Consider the following 22,212-nt stretch of genomic DNA (forward strand, 5'->3'; position numbering starts at 1 on the left):
GGCTCTCCAGATTTTGGATTTCAGACACCGCAGTAGACTCCCAATTTAGAACGGAATTGCTTGACTTTTGGGCTGTAAATGAGGGCTCGGCTGACTCCGTTGTGGTGTGGGATGCCTTTAAAGCTACGACGAGGGGGCATTACCAGACCATCATTGCCAGAGTCCGACGTGAGCGTAGGGCAGACTTGGTGAAGGCTGAGCGGGAGGCGAGTAGTGCGGAGGCTCTTTTTGTCCGTACCCGGGACCCTGTGCACTATTCGCATCTACAACTGATGACGAAGGAGGTGGTTAGTCTCCGTACCTCTCTTACTCAGAAGAAAATGTTGGCCCAATCCCAACGGATTTTTGAGCAGGGAGAGCGGTCAGGCCGTTTGTTGGCCTGGCTCTCTAGGGAACAGGCGGGCGGGATGAGCATCTCGCACATTAGAGACTCCTCGGGACAGCTGATTCACACACCAGAAGGGATCAATTGTTGCTTCGCGGAGTTCTACGAATCCCTCTATAGGTCCAGGGTAGACTACGGAGGGGAGGATCTAGGGACATACCTAGACAACATTGATATCCCAACCCTTACAGTAACGTATCGCGACAAGCTTGACGCTCCAATCACGTCCTTGGAGATACTACGGGCACTTAAATCAATGCAGACAGGGAAAACTCCGGGACCTGATGGCATCCCTGTGGAGTTTTATAAACAATATGCCACAGAATTAGTTGACAAACTGCAGGCCCTCTTCTCTGAGTCATCGCGCCTTGGGAAACTCCCGGACACGATGAGCGAAGCAATTATTGTAGTGATCCCCAAGCCAGGGAAAGACCCCACGTTGTGCTCCTCGTACCGCCCTATATCTCTTCTGAACGTGGATGCAAAAGTACTGGCAAAAATATTGGCCAATAGGCTTAACCTGGTAATTACCGCTCTAATCCACAGGGATCAAACAGGCTTTATGCCCGGCAGAGGAACTGACATTAATATCAGACGCCTCCACACTCACATAGACAGGGCGGACGAGGTGACTAACGGGGTGGTGGCCTCACTCGACGCGGAGAAGGCCTTTGACTCCGTCGAGTGGGGCTACTTATGGGAGGTCCTCTCGCGATTCGGGTTTGGCCCTGGTTTCACGAAATGGCTCCGCATGCTATACCATGGCCCCTCGGCTAGAATACGCACCAATGGATGCCTTTCGGAGAAGTTCCACTTGTCTCGAGGCACGCGACAGGGGTGTCCCCTTTCCCCGGGTCTATTTGCTCTGGCGATGGAGCCCCTGGCTATATTGTTGAGGGCCGACCCTGGGGTGAGGGGTCTTCAGGTGGGACCCATTGAGGAGAAGTTATCGCTGTACGCGGATGATGCTCTGCTTTATTTAGCGGATGCATCATCCTCTTTGCAGACTGCACTTAATCTGATTGATCGATTCGGCGGATACTCGGGGATTCGCATCAATTGGGACAAGTCGGTTCTATTCCCGCTTCACCCCTCGACCCCAAGGGTACCACACCCGCAGCTCAAATGGGTAGATGATTTCAAATACCTGGGGATAAAAATTAGCGGTAAAGTTCAAGATTACATTGATAACAATTTGCGTCCACTTATGACACAGCTTACGGCTAGATGCTCTGCTTGGCGTTCCCTTCCATTGACTCCCGTTGGCAGAGTCAACTTGCTAAAAATGATTTACCTTCCCAAATATCTATATTTCTTTCGCAATACACCCATACCCATCCCTGGGTCCTTTTTCCGGAGGCTGGAGAGCCTGCTGATACAATTTGTCTGGGCTGGGAGGCCACCCAGGGTGGCCAAGCAGATCTTATATCTCCCTCTTTCGGGAGGGGGACTGGCGCTACCGAATTTCCAAATTTACTACTGGGCTGCAGTTCTGGTCACGATTAGATGGTGGTTCTCCCAGCCCACGCAAAATCCCGCGGTCACTCTGGAGGCAGCCATTCTGGGTTCCTTCGCTGCCTTGAGTAATCTCCCGTTTCGGGGTCTCAGGGCCAGTTTGTCCATGACGACCCCGATGCGAACCACTGTAAAGGTTTGGCAGGAGGCGAGGAAAATATATGGGAAACCCAATTACATTTCACCTCACATGCCCCTGTGGGGAAACCCTATGTTACCCCATTTTTACACTTTACCGGACCCCTCTGTCTGGGCAAAAAAGGGAATTCTTACATTAAAGCATATAGTCAAGGATGGCAGGCTCATGACTTTCCAAGCTCTTAGACAATCCTTTGCTATTCCTGCCTCCTTCCAGTTTAGATACTGGCAGCTGAAGCACGCCTTTGAGGCTCAGTTCCCTGCCCTCCTCACTCTGGAACCGGACTCTATTGAAAGGCTCTTGACTTCCAGTGTGATGGGGAAGCCCCTCTCCACACTATACCTATACCTCACGGTGGAGCACGATGCCAAACTAACTAAAACCTGGGAGAAGTGGAGGGTTGATATTCCCTCGTTAGATGAGGAGGAATGGAGGGAGTGTTTAATATCCTACATTCCTTCCATGATCGCTGCAAAAGATAGGTTCATACAATTCAAGTTCCTACACAGGGCATATTTTACCCCACAGAGGTTGGCGCGCATCTACCCTCAGAGAGATCCCAATTGTCAGAGATGCAAACAAGAAGTGGGTACCTTCTGGCATATGGTCTGGTCGTGTCCCAGTCTCCGACCGTTTTGGTCGGCAGTGGCATCCACACTGAGCAATGTCATAGGATCAGACTTGCAGGCGGATCCCCAAATACTACTACTCAGTCATCTGGAGGATGTTGTGGGTGATAGGTATAGCAAATTGTGTCTAACCTTCACATTGTACTATGCTAGGCGGGAAATTCTATTGCGGTGGAAAATGGTAGAGCCTCCTACTCTAGCCTCGTGGATAAGGTCTGTGAATAAGGTACTCCCTCTGTATAGACTAACGTATGAAAGTAGGCAATGCCCGGGGAAGTTTGATAAAATCTGGTCGTCCTGGGTCGACGCCTCCGGAGACCCTGATCCCCCTACCCCATAAACAAGATGGGAAACATAATGGAAGACATCTTATATCTCATGTCTATTCTCCTTATGCCCGTTTTCTTTCATCCCATTCCTTCTCCCCCCCCCCTCTCTTCCCTTTTTCCTCGCCCCTTTTCCATCCTTTCTTGTCCGCTCCCCCCCCCCCCGCCCCGCTGTCCTTGATGAGTATGGTTGAATACTGGGCCACTCATTCTGTACTACTAAAAAATGTATGAAGACTTGAGTTTTGAGAGGCATGGTTGAGTGAAACTTCTGATGTTTGCACATCGGGAATATCTGAAAACTAACAGCTGTTGCTTCGGGGTCAATTTAACTGTTTTTATTCTCACTGCAATGACTGTACTAAATCCTTGTTTTGTACTGCTGATTTGTTCAATAAAAAAAAAAAATTTTCTGTTAAAAAAAAAAAATATCGTTCCTGGGGGGTGTCTATAGTATGCCTGTAAAGTGGCACATTTTTCCCGTGTTTAGAACAGTTCCTGCACAAAATGACATTTCTGAAGGAAAAAAAGTCATTTAAAACTGCTTGTGGCTGTAATGTAAAGTTCCCTTCCCCCCCCACCCAGCCCATTACCAGGCCCTTTGGGTCTGGTATGGATATTAAGGTGAACCCGACAACCAAATTTTAAAAAAAGGCGTGGAGCCCCCAGGCCCTATATACTTTGAACAGCAGCAGTATACAGGGGGTCCCCGGGTTACAAACAAGATAGGGACTGTAGGTTTGTTCTTAAGTTGAATCTGTTTGTAATTTGGAACAGGTACATTTTCTAAGTGTAGCTCCAGCCAAAAATCTATTTTTAAGCTTTTTGCATAACATAGGGAAGAGTTATCATCACCCCTGTAACATTTGTTTTGCTGTCAGAAGATTTCACTTCACTTTCTGTCCCAATGAGAATTGGATTTTGAAAATTGTGGGTTGTTGTAGAAATAAGGATTGGTGATAAAGCATCAGTGGAGACACCTTTTTCCCATATTAACTCTTACAGGAGAGAATTTCCCTTCCAAGGGTAGATTTCCTCTCACTTCCTGTTGTCTCCCTCCGTTTGTAAGTAGAAGTCGTTTGTAAGTTGGATGTTTGAAAATAGGGGACCGCCTGTATATACTATATGGCCTGCCCTATACACTCGGCGGAATATTGGACCTTAGGTGTTGGTGGTACCAGAACACTGTAAGCCCTCACAGTTACTTACTTTTGGTGGGTGCTGGAATGGGCCCTGCTGTGAAATATTATATCAAGAATTGTAATTACACGCCCCTGTTAAACAGGGGCATAAAAATTGGGCCTTAGGCGGTGGTGGTGGTGGCACAACACTGTAAAGCCTCACAGATACTTTTGTTGAGCACAGGAACAGGTCCTGCTGTGAAATATTAGATCAAAAATTGTAATTACGCGCCCCTGTAAAACAGGTGCATAAAAATTAGGCTTTAGGCAGTGGTGGTGGTGACACAACACTGTAAAGCCTCACAGATACTTTTGTTGAGCGCAGGAACATGCCCTGCTGTGAAATATTAGATCAAAAATTGTAATTACGCGACCCTGTTAAACAGGGGCAAAAAAATTGGGCCTTAGGCAGTGGTGGTGGTGCCCTGAACCGAAAATAGTCCTAGAAGCTATCATCATTAAGATTGAGGAGGAATAGGATAGTCACTCAGCATAAAAGGATAGTTACTCAGCATAGGCAGTCTTCAAGGAATCCCACATCCATAGAAAAATCAATCGGTTACATCAGCATCAGGTGCTTGGTAGCTGGTGATCCAAGACTGATTAATTTTTATGGATGTGAGCCGATCAACAGAGTCTGTGGACAGGCACACTCTGTGATCAGTTACAAAGCCTCCAGCAGCACTGAATGTGCATTCAGAAAGAACGCTGGATGCAGGACAGGCCAGTAGCTCAATTGCATATTGAGCAAGCTCTGGCCAGTGGTCCATCCTCAAGACCCAGTAACCCAGTGGATGCTCTGATGGAAAGGTCTCCAAGTCTGATCTTGCCCCTATATGTTCCTGCACCATGGAATTCAGACGCTGGCGATGGTTGCTGGAACCAATCAGACCTGGGTGCTGAGGACTGAAGAATTGTCTGAAGGCATCGGTCAGCCGGCCACCTTCTCCACCGCTCTTTCTGTGACTGCACAAAGCCTCAGCAACACGTTGTCCAGCACCAGGAAATTGTAACCTCCCAGGCTCTGGAAACGCATTGAACAAACTTTTCTGCAAAGCCTCCCAAAAATGTTTCATCCTCTGCTCCCTCTGCGAAGGCTGGATAAGTTCTGCAACCTTACACTTGTAATGTGGATCAAGAAGGGTTGCCAGCCAGTAACAATCCCTCTCCTTGATACCACGGATCTTAGGGCCCTTTCGCAGGCTTTGCAAGATCAGGGAGGCCATGCAGCGTAGGTTTGCAGAAGCATTCAATCCTGAGTCCTCTGGGTCACTAAGGATCACATGATCTTCAACCACCTCCTCCCAGCCACGTACAACTCCATGGGTTTCTGGGGACTGCAAACGATCCCTTGAAGACTGCTGCTGATGCTGAGTGTTATCCTCCACCTCCATGCTGACACAATCTTCTTTTTCCCATGTGATCGGCAGGCCTGCAGGAATATTAGTATCTGGATAATGGGGGTCTTGAGAGAAAAGGAAATCCTCCTCTTCCTCCCGCTGTTCTGCCTCAAGTGCCCTGTCCATTATTCCACAAAGCTTGTGCTCCAACAGGAAGACAAGAGGGTGTCAATGATGCATGCACTGTCACTGCTCACCATCCTCGTGGCCTCCTCAAATGGTGACAGGACAGTGCATGCATCCTTGATCAGTAGCCACTGGCGTGGAGAAAAAAAAAACAAGCTCCCCTGACCCTGTCCTGGTGTGGGGTGACTGGGGTCTCTCCCAAAAGTAATTTAAATGTCATTGTTAAAGTTCAATGTTAGTTAGCATATGCTTCACTCCTTAACTTAACCCCCTGAACCCCTTAACTTATAACATAACATTAAAGTGAACTTATACTCTCTGCCCCCCCTCTTCCCTCCAACCTAAAGCAATGCACCTCCCTGATCCCTAATTAACACTTCCCTGTATCCCAATGCTGCAGACCACCGTTATCAAAAAAGAATGAACAAAGTTTAGGAGTAGGGATGAGCCAACAGTTCACAGGAAACTTTGGGCCATTTATCCTCTATTCAGCAAAAGCTGAAAGAGCTCAAAATCATATATAAAGAACCAGTATTTCTTTTTTTTTTTTCCACAAAAAGGGTTTTATTGAAAGAAAGCACAATTACATGTACAAACAGTTGAACAGGTTTTGAAATATGTACCATGACATTTTATACATTGGTAATACAAAACGTATTGATGCAATTTAAGTAATGGGAGATGAAAGTATATGGTAGGTTAATTGAAGTGCATAAAAGAAGTGCCAGCTGACCATATTACTACGAGACATTTTCTGTATACAAGTATTGTAGAAATCAAAAAGCCTTCGTGTGGGCCATTATCACCGGGTCCAGTCACGAAGTAAGGAAGAGCATGAGACTTGTGTGGAACTAATACAGAAAGATCTGTCTCTATTAGATCTTAGAATGTGTTGTGCTAATTGTCGCAGTCAGATGTTGTAGGGAGGATATGTATAGGTATGGATGGGAGGGGTATATATCTTAAATGGAGTGGGGATATTGGAGGGATATAGAAGGGGGAGGTGAATGTGTAAGAAGAAACAGCGGGGAGAAAGGGATGAAAAGGAAAAAAGAGAAAAAGAAGAAAAAAAAAAAAGGGGGGGATATAGAGTATTGGGGTAAGAGGGGGGTAGAGGACCGCTCCCCCTCCCCAGTCAAACCGCCCCGCTAAAAAGAGTGTCCGATTCATTCCCCGTCCCTCGGGAGGAGGAAAATATTACATCGGGAAGTATGACTTGTAGCAGTTAGTGTTTTTAAAATGTGTCCAGCGTGCCCATAAATTGGTAAATTTTTGTATGCGATCTTGTGAAATATAGATCAATTCCTCCATCTCCTCTATCTTAGCAATCTTCGTCAGCCATTCCCTGATAGTCGGGGGATTGGTTGAACGCCAGTTTACAGGTATGCATAGTCTGGCCGCATTTACCATATGCATGGCCAGCGATTTGTGGTAGGATCTTTTAGGTAAGGTTGTATGGTGGAGGAGATATTGTGCTGGATTGAAATCCAGGGTGTAAGTAGTGACCCGTTGTATTATGTCATGAACTTCCTTCCAGAATGACTGAAGTATCGGGCATTCCCACCAGATGTGGATCATAGAGCCTTCCTCTTTATTACACCTCCAGCACGTATTTGGGATTGAGGGTGAGAATTTATGTAAGCGAGACGGTGTTCTGTACCATTTTGTGAGTATTTTATATCCGTTCTCTTGTATAGCCACATTTAGTGAGCCTTTGTGTGTATGTACATGAATGGTTTCCCAGTCTTCCTCAGTGAGGTCTATGTGCAAGTCTTTACTCCAGGATAAACGTAGGGTTTCTGTTTGTAAGTGGTGAGGTGTTTCCTGGAGAAGAGAGTAGATGGTTGATATTAGGTGTCTTTGTGACGTGTTCTGGGAGCATAAGGTTTCAAATGAAGTTAATTTTCTCGACCATATATTATTGGAGTTTGAAGAGGAGAAAAAGTGTATCAGCTGTCTATATGTCCAGAAAGGGAAATCCTTTGTGAGGGATGTAGATCTGAGATTGTCATAGGATCGTAACCGGTCATCATAGAAGAAGTGGCGTGTTTGGACATCTTCGTGTGGCCATTCTTGTTTTAAAAATGCATCTGACTCCCCCGGGGGGAAATCTGGGTTCCCCCACAGGGAAGTCAAAGGCCCTGGTCGTGAGGATAGATGGAAGGATGTCACAGCCAAGGTAAAAGCGAGTAATGACGGGTAGATAAATGGATGTTTCTTGATGGGTTGGGGCCAATGTTTGGATGAAAGCCAGGGAAGGATGTATAAAGGCCTGGGTATAAAAGAGTTTTCTAGTACCACCCAAGGCTTTCCTATTTTGTTGGTTCTTCAGTCAACTACCCTAGTTAAATGGCAAGCCAGGTAGTACTTATGAAGATCTGGGAGCGCAATCCCACCCTTGGTCTTGGTGCAAGTCAGTCGTGTGTATTTGATTCGTGGAGGACTGCCCTTCCAGATAAAGGTTGTACAGGATTTTTTATACGAACAAAAGAAAGAACGGGGCAAGTGAATTGGGATGGTCTGAATTAGATAAAGGAGGCGGGGGAGGACAATCGTTTTAATCAGGGCTAAGCGTCTAAACCATGATACGTTAAGGGTGGTCCAGTCTTTTAAGTCTGTTTGAATTTTTGATAGAGTATGAAGGAAATTATGATCATATAGATCTGTAAGTCGCTTAGTAATTTGAATGCCTAGGTAAGTAATGGCGTCACTTTTCCACTGAAAGGGAAAGGAGTCTTGGCAGTGAGTGACCTCCTGCGGGGAAAGGGATATATTCAGAGCGTGTGATTTGTGGTAGTTTATTTTAAGATTTGATAAGACACCAAAATGGTTAATGTCCTTCAGCAAGTTAGCCAAGGATATACAAGGTGATTGGAGTGTCAACAGGATATCGTCTGCAAAAGCTGCTACCTTCAATTCCCTCCGGTTTATAATTATTCTTTGGATATCCGTATTAGCACGCAGTCTATTTAGAAGGGGCTCTAAGGTTAAGACGAAAATTAGAGGGGACAATGGGCATCCTTGGCGAGTTCCGTTGGTTATTGGAAAGGCGTTTGACAGGAGGCCGTTTGCTTTAACTCTTGCTGAGGGATTGTCATATAAAGCGTTGATGTATGCACACATGCGTGGTAGTAGGCCAATGCCCTTCAGCACTTATAGTCCCAGGCCACCCTGTCAAATGCCTTCTCGGCATCGAGTGACAACAGTAACCCCTTCGTATCCGAGGAAGTGAGCCAATGGTGGATGTTTAAGGTGCGTATGGTGTTCTCTCTGGCCTCCCTACCCGGGACAAAGCCCACGTGGTCCGCTGAGACAAGGCCAGGAATTAAGGGCAATAATCTGTTTGCTATCATCTTTGCATATAATTTAATATCCACGTTGAGTAGTGAGATGGGTCTATAATTGGATACTAGGGATGGGTCTTTGTCTGTTTTCGGTATGACTGCTATATGGGCTTCAAGCATGTTGCCCGATGGGGTAGATGGGTTTGATAGGGAGTTGAAGGCGGTGAGCATTTGCGGTGAGAGAGTTTCTAAGAAACTTTTATAGTAGATTAGTGGTAGTCCATCTGGGCCTGGGCTCTTGCCTACTTTCATTTGTTTTATCGCCAGGCACAGCTCCTCCGTGGTCATAGGGTATTCTAGAGCTGCGGCTTGTTCTGGAGTGAGCGGTTTAGGGCAGTATTGAGCTAGGAAGTCATGTATTTGAGATTGGCGGACTGATATGTTGGACAAGTCTGTGTTATGGCATGGCAGGTTATAGAGTTTAGAGTAAAATTTACAAAGTGAGCCTCTATGTCTTCATTTTTAGAGGGAGTTGTGCCATTGTCAGTTCGAAGATGGTGGATTATGGAGGAAGTCTTGGCTGCTTGTATAGTGCGTGCAAGCAGTCTCCCACTTTTGTTGCCGTGTTCATAGAACACTTTCTGTCTGAGCACATATTGTCGTCTTGTGCGTTTTCCTAGTTCCTCCAATAGAGTGGATCTAGCGTGAAGGAGGTCTTGTAGTGTGGAGTGAGAGGTAGATTGTTTGTGTGTCTTTTCAAGTCCATTGATAGTTTCAAGAAGGGATGCAATATGGGGCTGCTGTCTTTTTTTCTCTTTCGTTGCTAGGGCAATGAGTTTCCCCCTAATGACACACTTGTGGGCCTCCCATAGTGTGACAGGAGTTGTGTCTGGGGAAGAGTTCTCTTGAAAGTAAAGTTGGAGTCGGGTGTTTATTTGTCTGACTACGTCATGGTCTTTAAGGAGAGAGGGGTTCAGTCTCCAGGTCTTAGATCTGTTGTTGTAGTCTGGAAATGTTAAAGCGATCGTGATGGGATGGTGGTCTGATAAGAACATAGGTTCTATTGTGGCTTGTGAGAGAAAGGATAGGTCTGTCTGGGATAGAAATATGTAGTCAAGTCTCAAGTACTTTTAATGTGGGGAGGAAAAGAATGTGTAATCTTTGTCAGTCGGGAACATGGTGCGCCATGTGTCGTGAAGAGTCAGGTTCTGTAGTTGGAGTTTAATTTGTCGTAGTGCGCGATAGGGGACTGCAGAGGTCCCAGTGGAAGAATGTATCTACCCTCGTGATCAACCAGGGAATCCTTCAGTTGAAAGTCAGCGTGTTTGGAAATAAGTATAGAGACTCCTTTTGTTTTAGAAGTTGGATTCGTAGAGTGGAGTGTACGCTTATAGATGTGATTTGACAATTTGGGGACATGCTTTGTGCAAAAATGTGTTTCCTGTAACAAGAGGAAGTGGGCTTTGTGTTTAGTCAAAGCCGATAATACCTGCAACCTTTTTTCTGGAATATTTAGGCCTTTTACATTTAGTGACAGGCCTTTAAGTGAGAGTTGCTGTGTAGAGGTTGCTACTCCCCTCGGCATTGTGGGTATTCTAAAGTTATAGGGGGTGATAAAATGAATTAGCTAGTACCGTGTCCTGTATGTGTGTTACAGGATGATTCCGTGGATAAGTGGAGACTGGAGAAGAAGAGAGAGGAGCGGTCCCCACCCTATAGAGTAGATGTGATATAAACAAAATGTGGAAGAAGAGGGAGAAGTTAGACAAAATAAAGAGGGTAGGGCACAAGGGGAGTGAGAAGATAGAGACAGGAAGGAATAGAGAGGAGGGGGGGAAGGGAGGGAAGGGGAAAAAAGAGAAAAAAGAGGGGTAAATAAGATTAGGCTCTGGGGGATTTGGGAACGTACCTGAAAGATATGGCGGGTACGTGTATAAGTCGTTACCGGAGGTGGTCGTAGGCTTGCCTATCCACCTGTAGAAAAGATGTCCGGTTTAATAGCTCTAGTCCGTATGGACAGTGCTAAATAGTAGTAGTTGAGGGCATGGAGAGGTGTACAAAAAACTGTGTTGTGGAAAACTAGATGTGAGTCGTGTGGGATCATATGAATGTTAATTCGGTTCAGTATATAGTAAAATTTTCCGACAAACTATATGTAATTTCTAGTGGTAATAATAGTACATTAGAACCCCCATCGGTGAACTATGTTCTTGCATAGTGAGGCATATAACAAAAAACGGTTAACAGGTAAAAAGCAGGCTAAAACAACAGCCTATATCAGTCAAACACCTTAGGGACATAGCCATTAGAAAAGGCAAGTGAAATTTTTTACACTTATTCTTCTATATCTTACTTTAACTAAGTTTTTCCTGCCCCCTCACCCTAGAGTCAGGTCGGCTAGTATGGGAGTCTGGATCTCAACCCGGGGCTCATAAGTAAGTGTGAGCGTTAGAGAACTAGAGGGGCGATAGTGTTGGTAGAGTTTTGCTGCTAATGAGGTGTATTAACACTAGTTTCTCATTTGCTGAGGGTAGAAGTGGCGTTGTAGGAAGTTTGTTAATAGTGCATGAGTCATGAGCGATATGTGAAATATCATTGGAGGGTAAAGGTAGGTGTGTATCTAGAGAATTTGAGCAGCATGGACATTAGATTGAGTAAAAACTAGTGATTTAAAGATCCAGATTCCCATAGTTTTATCTAACAAGTAAGGTCACAGCCAGATAAAACGAACATAACATAAACAAAAATAGATTTAAAGCCTTTTGCTTTAGACAAAAGAGATCGTCCTGTCTGGATAGCTATTGTTTTAGCATAGGCAAGTGTAAAACTGGTACTGGTGCTAAAGACGGGAGTGAGTAAGTTGACAGATCAACCATATCAAGCCAGAGCTTTACTCACAAAGTCCAGATGGGATGTTGGAGGTTCTTCAAGGATCACGAGCAGGCGACTCATATCTGGACAAGAGATTTCCATTAAGAGTTCTTGTGAAGACTGATGTTGCTCCTTCGGCTAAACAAAAGGGGAGAAAAACACAGGGAGAAAGAAAACAGAAAAAGTCGGGGGAGAGGAAGACGCGGTATGCTAGGAGGAAGCAAAAGTTAGTTTTACTGTGTGAAAGCAGTATGAGCAATGCCAAGGAGAGCGATGTCATCTAGTAATTCCGACGAGGAGTATCTGCCAGGCCTGGGCTGCGAGCAGGGAGGTCTCGGCAAGATTGGTGGTCTCCAGGTGATGTGGGGTCCAGTCTGCGGTGTCTGGACCGTTGTCTTTGAGCTTTGGGAGAGGAGTTGTGTGAGACTGGCTTCCATGGATCCGTAGGAAAGTAGAAAGAATACCACTCAGGAATGTCCATCTGAGGAATATCCAGTTGTTCGCAGAAAGTGGGTAGATCTTCCGGGGTTCTAAGAAAAGCTGTGCGACCCCTAGTGGAAGCTGACAGACAGAACGGAAACTTCCATCTATATTGGATATTGTGCGTGCGTAGGACTTCCAGCAGAGGGCGCAGGGTGCGTCTGTTCTGTAGAGTAATTTGAGATAAGTCCTGAAACAATTTCACTTCAGTTCCATTGAATAATATGCGGCCTCTGTCTCTCGCTTTCTTAAGAATCTCCTCTTTAAGGGGGAAGTTGACAATGCAACAGACAATGTCCCTGGGTGGTTCAGTATCATGGGGAGGGGGCCTTAATGCACGGTGCATACGTTCCATTTCTATAGGGGAGTCTGCTGGTCGGCCCAGTAAATCATTAAAGATGGAGCATACTATGTGTTGCAGTGCAGCCTGGTCGACTCCTTCCGGGACCCCCCTCACCCTCACGTTGTGCCTGCGGCCCCTATTGTCCAGGTCTTCCACTTGTCTATGTAGCTCAAATAAATGTGACAGCTGCGAATCATAGGTTTTCTGTACTTGCCTGATAGCAGTAGCTTGTGTGCGAGCGTTTTCCTCCACATCCGCGATTCGGTTGTTCATGGAGTGAATGTCCGCTTTTAGATCTGAGATCGCCGACATCATAGTATGCTTGATGTCCAGGGCGACTCTTTGGAGGTCTCTATGGAGGTCAAGTAGGCTTGGGAGAGGGACTCCGGATCCGTCGTCATCCATGAGCGGGTCCGCGCTACTTCTAATTGAGTCCGGGGATGAGGCCTGCTGGGTCTGTGAGGCCTGCGAGGCCTGCGAAGCCTCGAGTTGCGCGGCTTGTCTGGTCCGGAAGATCTCCGGGATATTACCGCTGATCTGCGTGCCTGGATCTTTTTGTGTGCGGGGTGTCAAGGTGCTCCTATTGGACTTTCCCATCATGGGTAAGTGTCTTTAAAGCCCCAAATAAGACGTTTATCGTCCTCCGAGTGCGGGAGCCTCCTGTTTAAGCAGCCATCTTGGTTTCTGTCCAGGCCACGCCCCAGAACCAGTATTTCTACTTCTTTTCTACTGCTTCTATATATGACAGCATCCAGCTGCCTCTGTTTGTTAGGGAAGCACCCACCCAAACCATTGATGTCACCAGGAATCCCCGGTCATGTAGTCAAAGTAGCAGTGCAGTGGTGACATCACATCCCAAATATGGCCAGTGGCCATATTTGAGCAGTGACATTGACCAAATATGGGCCATATTTTGTCAGTGATGTCACCACTATTCCCATCCCTTCCCTTTTATAGAAGATGACAGCTTGGACAGCTGTCTCTTGGCTATGAGTACTGTTGGCATCAGTCATGTATGCCTGGTTGACAGGTATTTTTTGTGGTGAGTCAACGTGCAGTGGGCATCATGAATGACAATGGATTTACAATGAGAGACTTTTTTTGGTGTTTTTTATATTTTTAATAAAGGACTTGTCAAACATTTGGGTGTCTTTATTTCTAGTTGACATTTTGTTTATGAAAGAGTAGGGGTACTATGTATCAAATTCTGATCAGCCCTTGCCCACAGACCCTACCCCCACAACCACCGGGCAGGGTTGTGGGGAATAGGCCCTTGTCCTCATCAACATGGGAAGGGGTGGTGGTATCTCGCTGACAACTTATTGTTAAAGGGGGCTTTCAGATTTCAAATTGCCCCCCAACCAGCAGCAGCAGCTGTTCAGCAACCACCAGGCCAGGATTTTGGAGAAGGGGTCCTTGTCATTATCAAAATGAAAAAAGGTACCCCCTCATGTAAAGGGCATGTGGCTTGGTATAGTTAAAGAGGGGGGGTGCATGCTTATCCCCCCTTTCCTTGCCTGTCAGGCATAGGGTCCCCCTTGATATTAATACCAGACCGAAGAGAAGGTAGGAGGTCTTGGGGTAGTGTATATATAACTTTTGCAAAGGTAAGTATACTACATCTGCTTTTTCTGGGAGATTGCACTTTCATTTGTTTAGAGAACTGACATGGTCTCTAAGACCCCATACACACTATTAGATTTTCTGCAGATTTTTATAATATAATATCATATAATATAATATCAGGTCAAACTGTAAGAGTTTCAATTTGTATCAGGCGGGACATTTTATTTATTTATTTTTTAATAAAGGACTTGTCCCAAACTGTCTTCTGTCATTTTTACTTTTTTGACGCTTTTTGGTAAATTTGTAGGGGTACAGTGTACCCGATACCCATTCACATAGGGTGGGAGCCAGGATCTGGGGGTCCCCTTGTTAAAGGGGGCTTCCAGATTCTGATAAGCCCCCCGCCCACAGACCCCCACAACCACCGGGCAAGGGTTGTGGGGAAGAGGCCCTTGTCCCCATCAACATGGGCACAAGGTGATTTGGGGGGGACTTTTAGGGGTGTTTTGAGGGCATGTGGCCTGATGCGGATTGGCAAGGTGGGCGCTCTCTCGTTCCCCCCTTTTCCTGCGGCAAGGGTTTTCCACCGGGCAAGGGTTGTGGAGATGAGGCCCCATCAACATGGGGACAAGGTGCTTTGGGGGACCCCCAAAGCACCCTTCCCATGTTGAGGGGATGTGGCCTGGTACGGTTCAGGAGGGGGGGCACTCTTTCGTCCCCCCCCCCTTTTTCTGTGGCCTGCCAGGTTGTATGCTCGAATAAGGGTTTGTTATGGATTTTGGGGGGACCCCCATGTCATTTTTTTTTAAATTTTGGCACAGGGTTCCCCTTAATATCCATACCAGACCCAAAGTGCCTGGTATTAGACTGGGGGGAACCCATGCTGTTTTTTTCAATGATTTTTTTCTATATTGCCAGGATCTGGCAATACATAACAGCCGCAAGCAGTTTTAAATGACATTTTTTCCCTGTCTTTGGTCAATCATGGCTCTCACAGCAGAGCGCCCTGTGATTGGCCAAAGCATGCAGGTCAGGTGCATGCTTTAGCCAATCAACAGCCATCAATGCACTGCGATCTCGCAGTGCATTGACAGTCTCGCTTTCTGTGGGCTCTCAAATTTCCCATGAACGCCCCATATAGTTCTGAATTCGTCGAACACCCAATGTTCGAGTCAAACTTATGTTAATATACAGTAGTCTATCAAAGTACCACCTCGATTCTTAGTAAGGAGGTTCTTGTCCTCTAGTACTGTCTTAGCTGCATGAAGATGATGGCTGCCTGAACTTGTCAATAAATCACTTCTTTATTGCTCTGCTTACCAGTAGGGATGAGCCAAAGACCCCCCAGTACGGTTCGCACCAGAGCATGCAAACAGGCAAAAAATGTGAACACGCAAACACCGTTAAAGTCTATAGGACACGAACATGAAAAATCAAAAGTGCTAATTTTAAAGGCTTATATGTATGTTATTGCCCAAAAAAATGTATAGGGACGTGGGTACTGCCCCAGGGGACATGTATCAATGCAAAAAAAAGGTTTTAAAAATACCGTTTTTTCAGGAGCAGTGATTTTAATAATGCTTAAAATGAAACAATGAAAATGTAATATTCCTTTAAATAGCATGCCTGGGTGATCCCCTTAGTCTGCCTGTAAAGTGGTTTATCTCTCCCATGTTTATAACAGTACCGCAGCAAAATTAAATTTCTAAAGGAAAAACTGTCATTTGAAATTGCTTGCGGCTGTAATGTATTGCTGGATCCCGGCAATATACATAAAAAATCATTGAGAAAAATGGCGTGTCTCCTCTCAGCCTGTGTCCACCATGCAGCCTCTGCCAAACATGCAGCCTGTGTCTACCATGCAGCCTCTGCCCACCATGCCGCCTGTGTCCACCATGCAGCCTCTGCCCACTATGCAGCCTACCACGGGAGGAGAGGAACAGAAGAGCCACCCAGATGATCAGAGCCCAGGGAACACAGCGATAACCGCTTTCATTTAAATTGCTGTATGTTCCCGCCACTCAATGTCACATACAGCCACACCCCCTGGCCGGGGATCTTTGATTGACAGTTAGCCCATCCTGGGATTGGACAGGTGATCTGTCTATCAAAGTCCTGGGACCAGGAGGAGAGGCTGTATGTGACAGCGAGCTGCGGGGAACACAGCAATGTGAAATGAAAGCTGTTAGCGCTGTGTTCCCTGCATTCTGAACATCCGGCGGCTCTACTTTCTATTCCCTTCCACGATCGCTGGGAAAAGGACTCCCATTCAACCCAGGCTGCTGGCAATGCTTGCCCCCCCTGCTCTCAGGCAGCCAATAGCTTGCCAGCCCTCAAAATCCACTTGCAAAATGCGATCAGGCGAGTGGGTTTTTGAGGGCTTTACTAGGCTGTATACATATATCAAATACACTGTCTGCGTGCCACTAACTAACCTGCCTAATCTCTCTTCATTCATAATTACACTATATAGGGCTGCATAGTAAGCACCCTTATATAGTGTGGGGTGTGGACTTAGCCCACTTAACCCTGCCTTTGTCCAATTATGGGTCTCTCAGCAGAGTGCGCTGTGATTGGCCCAAGCATGCAGGTCAGGTGCATTCTTTGGCCAATCATAAGACACCAATACACTGCGATCTTGCAATGTATTATGGGGCATTCTGCGGCCCTCAAATTTGCCGCGAACGCCCCATAATGTTCCACATTCGCCGAACGGGCGAACACGCGATGTTTGAGTCAAACTTACGTTCGACTCGAACATCAGGCTCATCCCTTCTTACAAAACAAAAATACAACAAGAGTGAAATGCTGTAGTCAATGGGAGAAACGGGCAACATTAAACTGAAATGTTTACGGAACTGTCAAGGGCACTAGATGAGTGTCCAAACTAAATTTTCTACAGTAACAGAACTACCATTCTTAATGTATTTTTAAACATTTCCAATATTTTTTTTTTTCCATACAATTCTAAGCAAATGTTTTGTAAACAAGCAGACTTTATTAGTCAATTACAGAAACCCAGGAGTATTTTCACATGAAAAACCCAGAAGCACTGTTAATATCTCACAAGCCACACCTAATTAATTTACTAATTAGCTAAATAATTTTGGTTCTCTGGTGCTTTCTTAATCTGTTGACATAGAAAAGCTGTTTCATGAAATTCTATATAGGCCTAAGCAGCATATAAAAATACATAAGGAAGACATACTGTATATCATTGAACTATATTTTTTTCTAAATGTCATTATTACCTTGGGTAGGTATGAACCAAGATTTTCAAAAAAACAGTTTTTATGGTCAGAGTATTTCATTTTTTTTCTGCAAGGTACCCAATTCAGTATGCTTGGTGGTAACATTTATTTTGAAATACTGAAATTATGTGCTGCTCACTTTTTATGATTAGTGAGTGATCCAAGCTGTGATATGAAAGCCCACAGTGTCCAACAAAATATAAATATAATAATCTGTTACAAGTATCATATTTATAGTTAAATAGATACAAGAAAAAAATGCAGCCAATAGAATAAAGTAGATAAAAATCCATATATTAAAAAATGGACAAACACATTATGAAGATGACTATTTAAATCAATACAAGGCTGATGATGACATACAAGGTGCAAAGTACTAAACCCATAGCAACCCTATTTGTCAGGACCTGGATCAACTGCTGATGGCACTGTGGTTCCCTGGGCGGAGGGTGGTATTTCTGGTTTCCACCAGCGGATGTCTCCCAGCAGCCAGCAGATCCCAGTAATCAGTCTCCACCTGATAATGGCTGCTGGGAGGGTATTTAGCTCCTCATGTACTATTCCCCGGTGCTTCATTGTTTTGCCTGCCAGCAGGATGGATGCTTGCTGTTAAATCCTGAGCCTTATCCCTGCCTGATCCTGCTTCTGCCTTGCACCTGTATCTTCCTCCTGTCTTCTACCCTGCAGCCTTGTACCTACTTCCCTTGTTCCCGATTCTAGTCCTGGTTCCCTCCTTCCCTGCACTTCCAGTATTGCCCTGTTTTTCCCATTTTGTATTTGTGTTCCCCATTTTGTATTTATTGTATATACCGGTAGTTAGTTGCTAGTTAGGCTTTCTGTTACTTAGTTAGATTGATTATTAGGATTTTTTGTCAGTTGGTTATGGTTAACTTGTATTTTCAGGTTTGCTGTGTATTTTGGTTTTTGTTTTACTGTAAATAAATCTTGCTTACGTCATATAGTCTGGTCTCAATCTGGTTACAGATCTGGCCATCCTGCTGCTGGATGCCTGAAGTCGGTATCCCTGGCACTATTTCCATTTAATACATCAGATGTACTGAAGACCAGCACTGAATCATCATGCTGAATAGGAGAAATAAATATTTTAAAAGAAAAGTTAACTATCATCTAGCTATGTACTAGAAATATGCATTGATTGTTCTAATATATTTTAAGATCTAAAGTGAATGCAGGATGAGCATAATGAACACAAATCAGACATTGTTCAAAGATTTTTTCATTCTTCCATTAACAGACCAACCTAATTTAAAAGGTGTTCTGTTTTGCACAATACTTTTAATCTACGTACTGACTCTGTTTGGAAATGTTGCAATCATTTTGGTGTCAAAGTTGGATACAAACCTTCATATGCCAATGTACTTTTTCTTGAGGAATTTATCCTTCCTGGACATCTGCTATACTTCTACCACAATGCCAAAAATGTTGCAATTACTTTTAGCAGAGAAAAGATCAATTTCCTTTCTAGGGTGTGTAGTTCAAATGTACACATTTATTGCCCTAGTAGGCACTGAGTGTGTTCTTCTTGCAATAATGTCCTATGACCGTTTTCTAGCTATATGTATCCCTTTGAGATACTCATCTTGTATGACCCACAAACACTGCATTGCTCTTGCTGCTGTGTCTTGGGTGAGTGGATTGTTGAATTCAGTAGTTCATACTGTCTTCACATTTCATCTACATTTTTGTGCTTCCAGCAAAATCAATTATTTTTATTGTGATATACCTCCAATTCTTTCCATTTCATGTGATAATACTTCAGTTAACGAAAAGCTCCTTTTGTCTATTGGGGTATTTATAGGCTGGACACCATTCTTTTGCATCCTTGTGTCTTACATATATATTATTGTAACTATAATCAAGATGAAGTCCACTGAGGGAAGACAAAAGGCATTTTCTACATGTGGTTCTCACTTAACAGTGGTGATGATATTCTTTGGTAGTGTTATCTTTAGTTATGTGAGACCAATTTCTACATACTCTATGACCAAAGACAGATTAATCTCAGTTCTTTATAGTGTCGTTTCACCAATGTTAAACCCTATTATATACACAATGAAAAATCAAGATGTTAAAAAAGCTTTTGATAGGCAGTTCATTCAAAGACTATGATTTTCTTAGGACACTTTTACTTTAAAAAATCTTTATGTAAAAAAGTGTCTGGTTTAGGTTTCAGCCATAGCATTGCTGTGTGTGAGGGCTGGGAGCCTTCACACATATATATCTTAATTTGGAAAGTTGCAATGAGTCAGTGGGGTTCATCAAAAGCACCTCAAGCATAAAATTATGCACACTGATTCTTTATTCTCATATACAGGTTCAGAAAGATGGCAGCCCAGATTTTTCAATTTCAATATGCTTGTAGTCTTTTCACTTGCTGTAGTGTATTAGTGCAATAAATTACACTACATAACAGAACGGCCTGACAAAAGTCAGATACAATCCAAACCAACAGACTTTATAGGCTCAGAATAGGAGACCACACATAAACATAAAACATGGTAAATTTATTTTAGACCATTAAAATACAATTAAAAGAACCAAGGCAAAAAATGCCTCACACCGTATCCACATAATAGTGTCACATACGCTCTATTTTTGGGGTACCGGAAGTCCTTTCACATATATAAGTACAATTGAATGGCAAATTACAATAACTGTATGCTTCCGGTAGCCAGATCTGCCAGGTTAATGTTTCGCCAATCCTCAGCTTCTTCAGGACCCGATAGGGCAGAATAGAGCAGCACTAAATATATTTTATAGAAAAAGAGTATATTTCAGTATCAATCACAGATTCAAGAGATCATGAATAGTTATTAGCATAAATGATATGTCTGTAGATATAACGCACATCACTGCGGTGTATCAGCAGACGTACAAGAGCATAGCCTGGGGGCAATAAATTACAATATTCCTACAAAAAAAAAATCATATTTTTAGAGAGTTCCTCAATGATCAGACCGGAATTATAACATTACACTGTTAATCGTTTCATTCATTCTGTTACATTAAAAAAAGAGTTCGGCCCCCACCCCTCCCCCCCACCAAAAAATTTAAAGTTAAAAGTCAGCAGCTACAAATACTGTAGCTGCTGACTTTTAATATTAGGACACTTACCTCTCCATCGATCCTACGATGTTGGCACCCCAGCCGATTTTCCAATCGGCTCTCGGGTGCTGCCACCACCATTCGTGGTAAGGGAAACCCTACTGCGCATGCACAAAGCGTGCTGCGCTTTCTAACTGGCCTGGTGGAGGAGGAAGGAGGGGGGCAAGGTCACCGCGGCACAGTCCCCCAGAAGTGGGTGACAGGTACCTGTCAAAAACAGATACCCACTCCCCCCCAAAAGGTGCTGAATGTGGCACCATTGGAAAAGGCAGATAAGCAGAGCTTCCACTTTTGGGTGGAACTATGCTTTAATGTCTCTCTGAAAAACAGAAATTGTAAAAGAAAAGTAGTAGAAGAAGTAACACTATAAAAACTTAGAATAGCTATTAATGAGGGAATGTGGCAACTGCCCGCACAAGTCTAAATGAGAAAGAAGCAAAATAAAAATCAAATATAAATACAAGTAAATATTTAAGTCACAGAAAAGTCAAGGACATTTTACCTAAAGAAAAACACTCCTAAAACATGTTTCTTCCTAACTATTGTACTCAGTTCAACCATATTCATATTAGGTAATAACTTGACATTGCTGCCTTCTCTCTTCCTTTGAAATCATAGAATCTCTCAGAGCCCTGTTTTCAAACCAGCTCTATGATAAGAGAATTTTAGTGTGTTGGCCTGATTCAACTGTTTAAAGTGTCAGGGCTGGGCTCAGCCCTCCCTTTTCAGTGCTCAGCTGTCGGTTAATTGTCACCACTCATCGTTCCTCAGTGACTCACTTGGTGATCATTTCCTGCTTGTCAGCCAGCCCCTTCTGGCTATGTGAACTGCCTGGTTCATATCTCCCATGCTTTCGCCTTGGTCAACATATCTGAAGATTCTCTGCTGTGTACCTGTTAAAGACTTGCCTGGCTGACATCCCTTCTGGTTCCTCACCCTGTTTTCTGTCTCCGTCTACGCTGGGTAATACAGGCTTTGGCGGCATTAACGAAGTGATAAAGTACAGATTTTTTTATATATCTGAAGTGGAATTTGTGAACAGTGGAGCAAGAAAAAAAGCAGGATCCTCTGGTATTGGGAGATCTTTAAGTTTTTGAGAAATCCTCTGTATCTCCAACCAGTACTCTCTAATCTTTGGACAAGACCAGGAGATATGAAGTAAAGTCCCCTGTTCCTCTCTACATTGCCAACAGTGGTCCGAGGCCTCTGGAGAAAATTTGCAAAGAATTGATTGGGTATAGTACCAACACGTTAGTAATTTATAATTAGATTCCTGAATTTGCGTACAAATAGATGAGTTCAACAAAAGATGGATAATATTCTGACACTGACCTGGTGTAAAGATCTTATTGAGATCTCTTTCCCATTTACTAAGACCCGGCATCAAAAGGTGATCTGAGGGAGCAATTAACAAGGCATACCCTTTGGAAATAGTACGAAAAAGAGGTTTGTTTTCATCACAGTACGATTCAAATGTTGTTTGCTGACGTCGATAGTTCGTCGGTGGTCCTAAAGATCCCAAAAAATTAGCGTAACTGCAATGCCTGCCAGAAAGGCTTTACTTTTCTGTCCATGTTCATTTTGTACTAT

At 44.2% G+C, this 22,212-nt stretch overlaps 1 protein-coding gene across 1 annotated transcript; it reads left to right on the forward strand.

The window, feature by feature from the left end:
* The first annotated feature begins 18,690 nt into the window (after positions 1-18,690).
* Positions 18,691-19,626, forward strand: LOC141112984 (olfactory receptor 5V1-like). Its single transcript, XM_073606077.1, has one exon. The coding sequence runs from the start codon at positions 18,691-18,693 to the stop codon at positions 19,624-19,626; it is 936 nt and encodes a 311-aa protein (XP_073462178.1).
* The last annotated feature ends 2,586 nt before the right edge of the window (positions 19,627-22,212 follow it).

This window comes from Aquarana catesbeiana, linkage group LG01, assembly GCF_042186555.1.
Source record: "Aquarana catesbeiana isolate 2022-GZ linkage group LG01, ASM4218655v1, whole genome shotgun sequence".
Lineage (NCBI taxonomy): Eukaryota > Metazoa > Chordata > Amphibia > Anura > Ranidae > Aquarana > Aquarana catesbeiana.